The sequence below is a fragment of the Desmodus rotundus genome, chromosome 12 (assembly GCF_022682495.2).
Source record: "Desmodus rotundus isolate HL8 chromosome 12, HLdesRot8A.1, whole genome shotgun sequence".
Classification (NCBI taxonomy): Eukaryota; Metazoa; Chordata; class Mammalia; order Chiroptera; family Phyllostomidae; genus Desmodus; species Desmodus rotundus.
This window is the reverse complement of record NC_071398.1, coordinates 51998131-52012042: the sequence shown is the minus strand read 5'-3', so window position 1 is coordinate 52012042 and position 13912 is coordinate 51998131. Positions and strand designations below refer to the sequence as shown.

General features: G+C 42.4%; 1 protein-coding gene across 2 annotated transcripts; it reads left to right on the top strand.

The window, feature by feature from the left end:
• Positions 1 to 796: 796 nt before the first annotated feature.
• On the top strand, positions 797 to 12191 carry LOC112313921 (zinc finger protein 418). 2 transcript variants are annotated; one of them, XM_045203568.3, is made up of 4 exons: positions 798 to 959; positions 1329 to 1425; positions 3650 to 3776; positions 8080 to 12191. In XM_045203568.3, exons 3-4 carry the CDS (start codon positions 3743 to 3745, stop codon positions 10137 to 10139), a joined length of 2094 nt encoding a protein of 697 aa, XP_045059503.2. In that variant the 5' UTR covers positions 798 to 959; positions 1329 to 1425; positions 3650 to 3742; the 3' UTR covers positions 10140 to 12191. The 2 variants fall into 2 exon arrangements, with proteins under 2 accessions (XP_045059502.2, XP_045059503.2); XM_045203567.3 differs by lacking the exon at positions 1329 to 1425 and having other exon boundaries at positions 797 to 959.
• The last annotated feature ends 1721 nt before the right edge of the window (positions 12192 to 13912 follow it).

The window sequence follows — 13912 nt, the reverse complement described above, 5'->3', positions numbered from 1 at the left end:
ACTCAACAAAGGCTCATATAATGGTTTACATTTTTTAATCAGTAAAAGTTTTAAATTAGGTTATGTATATTTTTATTTTTCAGCTAGTATTATTGCATTTTTAATAGACTACAATCTGTACAATGGAAAGAACAAATCAGTGTGACTAGCTTTATTAGTATATTCAGTTGGTTGGTCTGGAACTTTATATGGACTTTCTGGGCCGAATTCCTCAATAGCATGTCTTTGATGTCTTCAACATGTACTCCATTGTTTGAAAAAAAATGTGTAATGTAAGTTAGATGCCTCATCAGGTCAAATTAGTGAGGAATCCAGTCACACTGCTGCCCAGGCAGAGCTAAGATTCTGGCTGCACCAGACACATATGCACTTAATAGTTTATGTATTATTTAGCAAATTTAATTTGCATTGTGGGTTGTACTAATGCAGAATATAGAGGGCATTAGGGACTAGAGCAAGGTCCTCAACCACATTCCACCTGAACATTCTACTTGCCGCATGGCCTGAACTAAAGGCCTAGCGAGAAACCAGGCCCTTCCTCGCCCAAGAAATGATGTCCACCGGGCGGCTATGGAGCACAGAGTATTCTCAGGGTATTCTTGGGGTGTAAACCCGCAAATCCACACCGGGAGTCAGCTCGGGAAATACAAGACCCCCGCCTTGGAGTGTGCAACCTACACTACCCAGAAGGCAGGCGTGGAGCATCACAGGGCTGAGTCAATACAGACTCCGAAAGGGCGTTTCCGTTGGGGCCATTCTGTAGGGCGGGACTTCCGTCGGTTTCGTGGCGGGCATTTCCTCTTCTCTCAGTTTCTGTTACTCGGTCTGGGTCTGGTGGTCACTCGTTCGAAAGGAGTAGGCGCCAGGGTGCTACTCCGCGCAGAGGCTGTGAGGCCCAGTGCGCTGCCCGGGTGTCTCGGGGTCCCATGGCGGCAACCACGCTGAGGCGCGCGGCCGAGGTGAGTGCGCGTCCGGGGCCCTCGCCCTTCAGCCCGCCGAGCCCTGCAGCCCGGGTGCGGGTGCGGGGCTCCAGTCACGTCCTGCAGCCCCGACCCCGGCGTCCGGGGCGGTGAGGCGCTCGTGGGTGACCCACGGTGTGACGGGTGGGCGAGGGTGACCGGCGGAGGTGCCGCCCCCTAAACAGGTGCCGGTGTCGTTGACCCTGAAAGACCCGCACACCTGGCCTGGGCGTGACTTCTGGTTTCAACATCTGAGGCGGAGTCACGTCCTGACTGGGAGGCGGAGGGGTTGCACCTTCATTCTGAGGATCCTGGGAGCCCGGGATGGTCGTGAACCGAGAGACATTGGCTGTGTTGTGGTTTTAAAAGCCTTTCAGATCCTTCTGAGATAGAAAACGGACTGGAGTGTGGTGATGGGGACAGTGAGGCCCAGGAAGAGGAGCCCTTGTCCAAGGTCACAGGGCTGGTAAGAGGCCACACTGAGGAGACACTTGGCCGGAGGTCACCGGACTCCAGGGCTGGGCGGGGATACAGCTGAGACCGGCTTACCTGGAGCTGAAGGGTGGTTGATTGCGTCTTCCCACAAGTTCTGAAGTTGAAAATCATTATCAAACTAGACAAGGAAGGACAGGGTATCCCCGTCCCTACCTGGTGGTGACATTACCTTATGGTGTCCAAAGACTCATCCCTTGGTAATTTTCAAGCTTTCAAGTGAGGGGACCCTGGGGATACCCCAATTCTGAGTGCAGGTCACAGGTGATATAAGGTGCTCCCATTTCTGGTGTCAACTTAAGAAACATTCAATCTGTAGACATTTTAAAAAATGTTTATTTGAGCTGAACTGAGGATGATTTCAGGAAACAAAATATCAAAAATATCCAGAGTGTGAAAATGCTCTGGAAAATGGCAGTTTTACTACTTATTTTATACATCAGAATAAAAAAGGAAGATGTATAAGATGGGAACTGGAAATCCATTGGTAATGAGTTAGCGAGATGGGAGAAAACAAAGCAGGAAAATCCATGGTATTAGATAAATGGTAAAGATGAATGAACACAATTCCCTTACATTACTGGGTATAAGATAGTTGATATTTAATTAAGTAACACAGTAACAACACAGAGGAGTACCTTGGTCTCTGCTCTGATGCAGTTTTTGTGCCCTGAGGGGTAAGAAAAAAAGGAAATTATGCTGCCATTCCAAAGGTATGTTAACAAAGTTGCCAAAATACTAAGATGGACTCAGGGTAAAAATTGAGTTTCTTTAGGGAAGATAGAGGCCCAGGACAAGGCTACTTGCTGTGACTCACTTTTGGTTAGAAAGCCTTAATTTCAGACAGCATATAGGGGTATTTTCAGTCTCTCAGTTTGTAAGACCATCTGGGAGGAATCTCCTAAGCTGGTCAGGTTTAGTATGTAAACTGCCCCCTGCCCTTTTGTTTTCGGTCCATGTACACAGCCAGTATAAGCATTGACGTCAGGTTTCCTGGGAGGGCACACCTGTAGTTAATACTGCTTGAAGATGCCACGGAGCTGGGAATAGGTACCCCAAGTCCCCTTTGTGTTAAAAACAAGTCATAAAGGGGGTCAAGAATCAGACTTCTAAAGTGTCCAATTGATAATTTAGGGAGATAATAGGGCATTTGCATTAGAGAAAGGAGTTGGTCTCGCTTGGGTGTAACTGGCTCCATCTGGCTGCATAGTGGAGAACAGACCATGGGTTAATGGAGAAGGTGGGGATCCCATCACCAGGTGAGCTCTATGATTCAGAGGAGAGTCTATGGACCTGAGTTGGGCCTCAGAGGTAGGAGAAAAAGTTGGATTCTTGGTCCATCTTTTATTTTTTTTATTCTATTTTTTCCTATTACCATTTATCTCCCTTATATCTTCTTCCACCTTCATCCCCTCCACCTGTCCCCTCTACATTTTTTAAGAAGAGCAAGCATAGTTTCAAGTTCTTCCACTGCAGGAAGAAAGAAAAGGGTTCAAAACCACCCCAGCGTTTCTGGTCCTAGCAGCTGAAGCAGTGGAAGCTCCATCTACTGGGCTGGGGAAGATAGTAGTGGGTTAATTCTCTTTGTGAATATTGGAAGGTTCTTTTGGTTCAACTTTTGTAAGTTAAAAAGAGCAGTAAGTAGAAACACCTTGTGAGCAGCTCACATGGGTCTGAATCTGTGGAAGGGTGGAGGATGGAGTCATGCAAAAGTGGTGGCTCTTTTGTGCAGGAGGGTGAAGGGGGCAGAGCTGAGGGAGTGAACCTGGGTGTGAACCCGTGAAGCAGGGAGAGATCACACAATGTGCACAACTAGAGGAAGTCTGAGCTGATGGGACTGGGTTTTTGGTGTTTGGATTTAAGGGTGAAGCCTGAGCCCACATATGGCTGTTTTGGAGGCCTTATCTGGGAGACTCAGTGGAATTGTTTAGCAGGTAGAAAGGGGCCCTGCAGGCGTGGCCCTGAATTTAGATGGCATTCAACTGCCCCAGTTTCTCTCATCCTGCCTGCCTTTGCTGAGGGTGATGTGAGAGATGAATGAGACTGTGATGAGACAGCAGGCGGCTCTGGCACCAAGCGCTGGTGTCTTTGAAGGTGTTGGGGGCGGTAGGGGGGCTGCAAGGGATTCAGTGTGGCTAAAACTAGGAAAAGGAGTGTCAAACAGACTGTTCCAGATTTATTTGTATTAATTCTGACAGGTTGTTACAACCTTTGAGGATGTTGCCGTGTACCTGTCCAGGACAGAATGGCTCCTCCTTGATGAGGCTCAGAGATGCCTGTACTTTGATGTCATGCTGGAGAACTATGCTCTTATATCATCGTTGGGTAAGACCCTGACTCTCTGCCTACTCTTCTTTGCCTTGCCTGCACACCCCTTCCTCAGGGTTGCAGTTTGCTTCTTTCTATCCTAAGCTCTACGGGTCCTACCAGACTTGTTCCCAGGGAGACATGGACAGCAGCAACTGGTCTCAGGCTTGCCCCTCATCATATCTACTGGGGTCCATTTTTTTGGTTCATTTCCCCAAATTTTAATAAATTACCTCACAGTGTCAAAAAAAAACCCAAAACACCCTGTGGCTTATCAGTGATCTGGACAAGGCTATGCATTTCCCCAGTGCACTTCATTCCTCAGGGATTGCTCTGTCCTCCCATGTGGACTGTGGACAATATATGCTTCCCCAATTTTCTGGATAGATTCTGGACTTGGCAGGGCTGGAGTGTTTTCATTGCCCCCTACTCTCCCTGCTGCCCCAATACCTGCTGTACTGAACTGTCATAGGGAAGAATTTGACCAGTAGTATTGCCAGAATCCTAGTATATTTCACATTTATTAGTGTGAAAAAGCATTTTTTATATTCTTGAACATTTCTGCAGCTATATATATTTTTTATCCGCAGCGCAAAATATTTTCTGATTGTTGGAGATAGAAGGGAGGGAAAAGGAGAAATATCTTTGTGAGATAGAAGCATTGATCGGTTTTCTCCCATATGTGCCCATAACAGGGAATTGAACCTATAACCTCAGTTTGTTCCCTGACCAAGAATCAAACCTGAAATGTTTTGGTGTATGAGACAATGCTCTAACTAACGGAGCCACTTGGGCAGAGCTGGATACAATACTATGCATATATTTATTAGCTTTGTTTTCTCAACCTTGTTTTCAAACTTCATTGATTCCTCATTGCTTGGAAATGAGTGATCTACCCATTGTTGGAAGGGGAATATCCAAGTTGTCTGGTACTGTTGTGTTGCGATTTCCGCTTTCAGATCTCATATTGTTTGCTTATGTACTTAGGTGTTCTGCGTTTAGGGACATAGTAATTAAAACTGTTATATTCCCAAGTACTTTGTTGTTATTTGTATAGAATATTTTTTACATCTCTTTATTTTCAGCTTATTTGTTTCCATGAAGATTTAGTGAGTCTCATGGAAGTGGCATATGTTGTGTATTGGAGATTTTTTTTGGGGAACACAAATTAAGCCCAAGCAGGCTTCAATTTATTTATTTATTCACTTATTTATATACTTCTATAAATATTTTTATTTTTAAATACAGTTCACATACATCGTGGTATTCATTTCATGATTTGAAATTGTATAACTTACTAAGTGGTCATCTCCATATGTGTCACACCCCTGACACCATTCACAACCAGTAGAATGTTATTGATTCTCACAGGCTGCACTTCACATCCCCGTGACTATTCTGTAACTGCCAGTTTGTACTGTGTAACCCCTTCACCTTTCTCACCCATCAGGAGAAATTTTGTTAGACTTACATAAAACTCATACTCTTAACAGTTCATTGTAACCTGAAAACAGCTTCACTGCATGCCACAATGCTACCGGACTCTCTGCCACACCACCCTGTTATATATATGACGTCACAGTTCACATCTTCCTATATTGTGTACCTATTCACAAATATCGCCACCATTCTTATTCTTAATGCACTATATTTTTATCCTATACAGTACGTTTAAATAAAGTACACTCCACCAATGACCTGTCTTAGTATTGTGAACTGATGACCTCCTGGCCTTACCAGAGAGTTTTTCACTTTCCCACAGTTTCCTGTTTCTATGTAGTTTGCCTTTATTTCAGCTCAAAGATCTTTTTTGGGGGGGCATTTCTAGTAAGTCAGGATGAGTGGAAATTAACTTCTTCACCTTTTATGTTTCTGGAAAGTTATTTTTCTTGTTATTTCTGAGGAGGAGGTTTTTGGGATAAAGTATTATGCTTTGCAGATGTTTTCTTGTAGTGTTTTGCATATATCATTTGACATTCTCCAAGGCTGCAAGGTTCCTTCAGAGAAATCTATTGCTGGCTTATGGGAGTGCTGTCCTTTCATGGGGAGTTTCTATTGTCTTCGGTCTTTGAAACATTTTTTTGCTTTTGATTTTTGACCTTTTATTATAATATGTCATACTAAAATCCTGTTTGCATTGAATGTGTACAGGGACCTGCGGGGTCTTAAACATGGCTATTACATTTCTTTTTCATATTTTGAAGTCAATCTTTAAGCTTATTTTTTAAATAAATTTTTTATGCTTCTGCTTACTCTCTTGTTTATCTATCTCTCATTTTCTCTCTTTTTCCCCTCCTCTAAGACTCCTGTAATGCATATGTACATTATCTCTATGGTGTTCCAAAATTGACAGAGGGTGTCCTCACATTTTTTTTTTTTTACATACAGTATTTTAAACCACCTGCCTCAGAGGTGATGTATTCATTTTACTCCTTGATTTTGTCTGGTTTTGAAACTCTAGCATTTTTCATTTTATTCATTGTATTCTTCAACTTCAAATTTCTGTTTAATTCTTTTTATGATATCTTTTTCTCTTTTCCCCATGTTTTGTTTTCATATTTGTTTGTTTGTTATGGGTACTTGTGTATTCACTTGTACCTCACTGAAGTTTTTAGTATTGATTTTTCAAGTTATTTTCCAGCAATTTTTATACCTCTATATGTTGGCTTAATTCACTTTAACATTGTGATGTTCCTTTTGTGATTATTTTTTCCATATTTCCCTTTGTCTTAGTTTGATGTCTGATATTTGATGAAAAAGTTACTTTTTTGCACCTCATGAACAAATTGTGTTTAGAGGAGTCATTTTATCTGCATATGCACACAAGGGTGCTTGCTAGGTGGTGTGATGTACTTTAGGCTGATGAGAAGCTTCACTTCCCATTCTTCTTGCTGCCCCATGACCAAGGTCAGCATTGTAGAGATTCAAGTGGTCCTCAGTGGCTAGGGCTACGGTTTTCCAAATACTTAGCGATCTCTGGATGCTTTGGTGGCACAAAACAGGCACTAGAGTCAATGTTGACACAAGCTCAGGGTCCCCCAGAAGTTCTTACCTTTGTGTGTTTAATGGAACCCTGTTTTCCGAGCCAGTCTTTCCTGCTATTGTTTTGCATAGCCCTTTGTATTATGCTCCACCTTGTAGCTCTTTGAAATAACTGGTGTCTAAGCCTCTTCCCCTTTCCTGAGGGATGTTTTTTATGGTGGATAATTTTCTAATTTCCTTGTAGGGTGTCAAATACTTGTATTTTTTATTCTGCCATCTTGCTGTGGTCACACAAAACTTTTTCTTTTGATTTTTTGTTGCAGAGTTATTCTAAGACGGTGTTGGTTATTCACCTCTTCTGCATTCTCTTCGGAGGTGCATCATCAATATTTCACATACTCGCTCAATGGGTTGGAAACTGGAAGAGTCGTTTGTGTATCACGGGAAGGACAGTAGTCCAATCGTGACAGACTGGGCTCACAGGAGGTCTGGCCGAGGAGGAGAATTTCACTCCAAGGCTCTGTTATCTTTAACTGTATTTTGTCACGATTGCTAGTGACCACATGTTAATTAACTTGCCCTTTCTTTTTCTTGTCGCACTACCCGTTTTTTCTTTGAATGGTTTCCGTTTCTATCCTAACTTCCACCCAGGGAAAATCTCTGCCTCTCTTACCTCTACACCACAGCCATTTCTCTGAGGAATCCTTTTGGTGTGCTCTACTATATTTTTTGTTAATATTTTATTTATTTCTTTTTAGAGAGAGGGGAAAGGAGGGAGAAAAAGAGGGTGAAAACCAGCAATGTGTGGTTGCCTTTTGTGTACTCAGAACTGGGGATGTACCTGCACCCAGAAATGTGCCCTGACTGGAAATAGAACCAGCGAGCCTTTGGTTCTCAGGCCAGCACTCAATCCACTGAGTCACACCAGCCAGGATGGTGTGCTATACCATTTTGATCAATGTATGTTGCACCTTGAAGTGTGCACATATTTCTATACAATCCTAGCACAGCCTCTGCTCTCCTGTTGTTGATTTTCATTGTTTGGGCACATTCATATCCTCTACACAGCCTTACAGGACAAGCAGGAAGGGTTTTGCAGGCAGCCCTTAAGAGAGGAAAAACTTGTAAGCCAGTCTCTCTTCCTTGTATGCAGTCTTACCCTAATATCCTTCAATTAAGGAGTTGCCCATTATTATAGATGGGAGGGGCTTTTTTTGAGTGTCTCATTTGTTTTGGAAATCATCCCATAGGATCATGCCAGATGTTACACATGCAAATTAGTGATAAGAAAACCTCCCCATAGGTCAGTATGTACTTCACTAGGTTTGCTTTTGTTTAGGTTGCTGCTGTGGAGTAGACGACGTGGAGGCACCGACAGAACAGAATATGACTGTAAGAGTCTCAAGGGCTATGAATCTGAAGTCAGCACTGTCTTCCCAGAAAAACCACCCATGTGAGAGTTGTGGGTGTGTCTTGAGACACATTTTCTTCTCGGTTGACCAGCAGGGAACACAACAGGGCCCAACACTGCTGCGGTGTGGGGCATGTGCAAAAGCATTTTATTTCAGTGCACAGCGTCACCAGCACCAGGAGAAGGACACAACACAGAACTGTTTCATCAGCAGTGTGGACAGGGTCTCATTACCAAAGAGCTGCAATTTCCATATGTCGTGGAATTTTTATACCTCTAGTCAGGATAGAAAATACTTCCTCATCAGCTCCAGATATCCTGTGCAACTGGCTGCTTACACCAAAAACAGGGGGGGAAAAATCTCTAAGTCTGGAATGACTTGTCGCACTACAAAAGATTACATGCCAAGAGAATGCAAGAAAGCCATTGGCTGTAATGACATACTTGTTGAGGACCAGAGATTCCTTACTGGAAGAAAGTGTGTTTTGTGTTGTGAATGTGGGAAGTCCTTTACCAAAATTTCTGCCCTCCGTGTTCATCAGAGAGTTCACACTGGAGAAAGGCCTTATAAATGTGGTGAATGTGAGAAATCTTTCACCACTTGCACTGGTCTCCTACATCATCACAGAGTTCACAGTGGAGAAAGGCCTTATGAGTGTGTTGAATGTGGGAAATCTTTTACACAGAGCTCTACCCTCCGTCGTCATCAGAAAGTTCACACTGGAGAAAGGCCTTATGAGTGTGTCGAATGTGGGAAATCTTTTACTCAGAGCTCTACCCTCCATCGTCATCAGAAAGTTCACACTGGAGAAAGGCCTTATAAATGCGATGAATGTAGTAAAGCCTTTACCCGTAGCTCTGACCTTCGTAAACACCACAGAGTTCACACAGGGGAAAGGCCTCATAGTCACCGTGAATATGGCAAATCTTTAACCAATAGCTTTATCCTCCATCGTCATCACAAAGTTCACGCTGAAGAAAGCCTTTATAAGTGTGGTGAATGCGGAAAATCTTTTAACAGTAGGTCGGGTCTTCTTTATCACGAAAAAGTTCACACTGGAGAAAGACCTTATAAGTGTAGTGAATGTGGGAAATCTTTCACTGGTCACTCTGTTCTCCGTCATCATCAGAAAGTTCATACTGGAGAAAGACCTTATAGGTGTGGTGAATGTGGAAAATCTTTTACACAAAACAACATCCTTCGTCGTCATCAGAAACTTCACAGTGTAGAAAGGACTTACAAGTGTGGTGAATGTGGGAAATCTTGTACCAGTAGCTCTGACCTCCGTGAACACCAGAGAGTTCACACTGGAGAAAGGCCTTATGAGTGTACTGAATGTGGGAAATCTTTTAAGCAAAAACATAAACTTAATTCTCATCACAGAGTTCACACTGGAGAAAAACATTATAAATGTGGTGAATGTGGGAAATCTTACACCAGTAGCTCTGCCCTCTGTGTTCATAAGAGAGTTCACACTGGAGAATTTCCTTATAAGTGTGGTGAATGTGGGAGGTCTTATACCAGTAGCTCTGCCCTCCGTGTTCATCAGAGAGTTCACACTGGAGAAAGGCCTTATAAATGTGGTGAATGTAGGAAATCTTATATCACTAGCTCTGCCCTCCGTGGTCACCAGAGAGTTCACACTGGAGAAAGGCCTTATAAGTGTGGTGAATGTGGGAAATCTCATGCCAGGAGCTCTGACCTCCGTAAACATCAGAGAGTTCACACTGGAGAAAGGCCTTATGTGTGTGGTGAATGTGGGAAATCTTTTATAAGTAGCTGTGGCCTCCGGTATCATTACATAGTTCACACTGGACAAAGGCCTTATGTGTGTGGGGAATGTGGGAAATCTTTTACCCATAGCTGTATCCTCCGTAATCATCAGAAAGTACACACTAGAGAAAGGCCTCATGAGTGCAGTGAACATGGGGAATCTTGTACCTGTAAGTCTGCCCTCCATTTTCATCAAAGTGTTCACACTGGATAAAGTACTTATGAGCGCACTAAATGGAGAAATCCTGTATGTGTACCAGTTACCTCAATTGTCATCAGAGTTCACACCAAAGAATCTCTAAATTAGAGTGTGGGAAATCTTTCATCTGTTGCATTAACTATCATGTTACCAGAAACGACACACATGATCAAAGTTTAATGGCTACAGGGAATGTGGGAATTGTTTTATCAGTAACCTTTATTTTCCTGAAAGACTTCACATTGGAGAAAGGCCTCATGAGTGCAGCGAAAGTGGGAAACACTTCTTCTGTAGCGGTTCCCTCGGTTGTCATCAGAGTCACCCTGGAGAGTGGCCTCATGCCTGCAGTGAATTTGGGAAGTGTTTTTCTTGTATCAGTGACTTTCACTAATATGATGGAGTTTATACTGCCGAAATGCAATTTGAGTGATGTCAGTGTGAAACGTGTTTGTACTGTAGCCATTCCCTTCGTTTGTCATTAGAGAATTCACAATGTCTTAAGTTCTTATAAGTTAAGGAAAATTGGGAAATCTTTTATTATCTATCCGTTGCCTTTGTTATCTTCTGAGAAGTCACACAGGAGAAACATTTTTTTTTAATTTTTATTGTTATTCAATTACAGTTGTATGCCTTTTCTCCCCATCCCTCCACCCCACCCCAGCTGAACCCACCTCCCTCCCCCACCTCCACCCTCTCCCTTGATTTTGTCCATGTGTCCTTTATAGTAGTTCCTGTAAAGAGAAACATTTTTATATACAAGAAATATGAGAATTTTTTCTGTAACACAAGCCTCGATTACATTCCCAGTTTCACTCTGCTGAATGTCCTTGTAAGTACAGCGAATGTGGGAAAATGTTTTTTGATTGTAACTCCTTTCTTATCAGAGAGTTTACAGAGGAGATAGGCCTTATGATGACATGAAATGTGGGAGATCTTTCAGCTCATTTCCATAAGCATGTTAATCATAATTCATATTGGTAAAGGCTTCCAGCATGAAGTGAACATGGGAAATCTTTAGCCATAAGTCTTTAACCTTTTGAAGTTGAAGAGGTCTCACTTTGTAGAAGGTTAGATTGTAGGAAATGTATTTTTTTTTCAGTGTAATGATACTGAAATAAACTTTCTGAAAATATCTGAGTTTAATTTTATATGCTCACAGTGTTGATTCTCAGAAATTTAATATTTAAATTTTGAAGTAATTAACAAGATATGATCTAAGCCTATGTTGCATTTATGCATTCATAGTTATATGTATGAGGGTTGCGTTCCCCCACTATAAAAAAATGTTGATTTGTTTAATTTTTATAATTATAGCTCTTTGCATATATTTGTCATGTTCTTTATATTCTAGTTGTAGTTTTCTAATGATTGATAAGCACTGTTCGGGAGTGTGTGTTATGGGGATTTGTTTTTAGTGTATTCTGTACTCACATACTTCACTTATTGTTTTATAATTTAGGGCTACTCTCCTTAGAAAATAGGACAGTGAAACAACAAAGATCTATGTTGTAATGTCACGCATTTTCACTCCTTGAATAACAAATAATTTTTGTTTCATGGAATAATTACTTTTATGGAAAAATTATTTTTAGTGGAAAACATATCAGATTATTTGAATTTTTTGCTGTACAGAATGTGTAGGTACATATATATATTTTAGAATAATCTGCATTATTAACACACTTCTTCACTTTTGTAAATTCAGTCATTAACTAACATAATAACTTTTGCTTTTTAGGTAATGCTTTGCTTTTTAGTTTTCAGCCCTTTCTATGGTCTTTCATCTGGGGGTTGCTGGGCTGGGGCAGGACTTGAAGGTGCACCAGGTGGTGTAAGGATCAATGGGTGTGTGTTGAGCCTGAAAGCCCTCCCGGAAGCCAAAGACAGGAAAACAGTGATTAGACTCCACGTATCTTGGCCATGCAACCTGAGTTTAAATCTTAGATTACTGACCATAGATAAGGCTACAGGAAAGTGATTCGCCCTATAGGCCTCAGTATTTTCCTGTGTAAATAGGGATAAAAAGCACCCTTGCCCTGGGTTGAGTGGCACAAGGGTTTGAAAGTTGTCCCACCAACCAAAAGGTTGTGTGTTCAATTCCTGGTGTGGACGTACATCTGTGTTTTGGTCCAGAACCCAAGTCAGTTGATTGGGAGAGGCAAACAATGTTTTTCACATGGATATTTCTCTCCCTCTCTTTCTCCCTTCCTTACCCTCTATAAAAACCAGAGAATAAAATATTTGTAAGAAAGAGCCGCCTTCATCCCTGAATGGACATTTTTCAGGCCTTGCGTTGATCATTATTGTTTTTTAAATCCTTACAGCACCCTGGGAATTAGTAGCTGTTATTGTACTTCTGGGAAAAATAGGATTGAGAAGAGGAAGGGGTTTTTCCAAGGTCACAGTGCAGACAGTTGTCAGATTGAAGTGGCCGGATTCAAACAAGTGCCTCTGGCTCCAGAGCTGGGGACAATCTCTGCCATAGCACATGAGGCTCTCAGCACAAGGCAGGAGGACAACAAAGGTCAGGGACATGAGAAACGCAGCTAGTTGCTGTGGTCATTGTTTTAATTATACGTTTTCTGCATTTTACTGATGTCTTAGTGTGCTTAACATCTGTGTCACAGTCTTCATGGGAACCCTGTGGACCGTTTCCAGTGGTCTCTCCAGGGGAAACTACTTGAGCCTTAGCTGCATTTTGTCTCCCTCCTTTCTGAGCTTAGTGCACACAGCTCAGCACTAATGAGACCCAAGTGATTCTCGGCTGGGTCTTTCAGCACATTTACTTATCTTTTGCATAACAGGCTAGGATATTATATACTGTGGTGAATATTATCCACTCTGACACTTCCAAGTATTTTTTGTACGTGTTGCTGATAGGCACTGTGCAATATTGAGGACAGGTTGATGTGATACCTGGGATATACTCAGAAGTGATGCTGGAGACCCTGTTGTGTTTTTATCCTCTTAGTGGAGTGTTCACTTACTTTTCCTACAGGAAACTGTCCTCTTGATCCTGTACTCCGTGGGTGTCCAGCTTGTGGCCCACAGGCCACATGTAGCCCAGGATGGCTATGAATGCGGGCCGACACAGAATAGTAAATTTACTTAAAAATTATGAGATTATTTTTTGTGATTACCTGTTGCAATGTACTTAATATGTAGCCCAAGACAACTCTTCTTTCAGTGTGGATCTGAGACGCCAAAAGGTTGGACGCCCCTGCTACTCTGTTAAGTACTGGCTGGATGAAGAATTGAGGCTCTGCATGTGTTCCCTGCAGCCCTGACTGTGTTCAGCCACCACATCCCCCTTTCCACCCTCCCCTTGTCTGCACCAGAGATATTTATTTAGACACAAGTCTTTCTGAACAGAGTGAGATTCCTCTCCTGGTTGCTCAAGACAGGCCAGTCAGCCAAATCAGGTTGGGTCTGTCTGCACGGCCATATTAGCATTGTTATGGCTGATTGCTTTTACTGAGAACAGGATGAGTGTGCAGTATCCTTGGTGATGTTTGCAATCTGATCTTATATGCTCCTAACAACACAATCCATCTGAAGTCGCCAGGTGGCATGCATGGACAGTGTCTGAAAATTGATCTCTTTCCCCTTGTTTCCTCCTCCCTGCTGTCAGTAGAATGCCTTGGATTAGTGCTGAATCTCTAAAGCCCTTCTAAGTGTTTCTGATTATCCAGTTTCCACATGGAGCAGCCCTCAGCAGCCCTTGTAAGTTATCTGGGACTTGAGCATTATTTTGATGTCATTGCATTTCCATGGTAACCTATCACTAG

Bases quoted from the DNA above. Each gene is read 5' to 3' on its own strand.
- LOC112313921 (XM_045203567.3), top strand. From the start codon at position 927: ATGGCGGCAACCACGCTGAGGCGCGCGGCCGAG. The intron at 960-3,649 runs GTGAGTGCGCGT...TAATTCTGACAG, and splicing joins CGCTGAGGCGCGCGGCCGAG to GTTGTTACAACCTTTGAGGA. The intron at 3,777-8,079 runs GTAAGACCCTGA...GCTTTTGTTTAG, and splicing joins TGCTCTTATATCATCGTTGG to GTTGCTGCTGTGGAGTAGAC.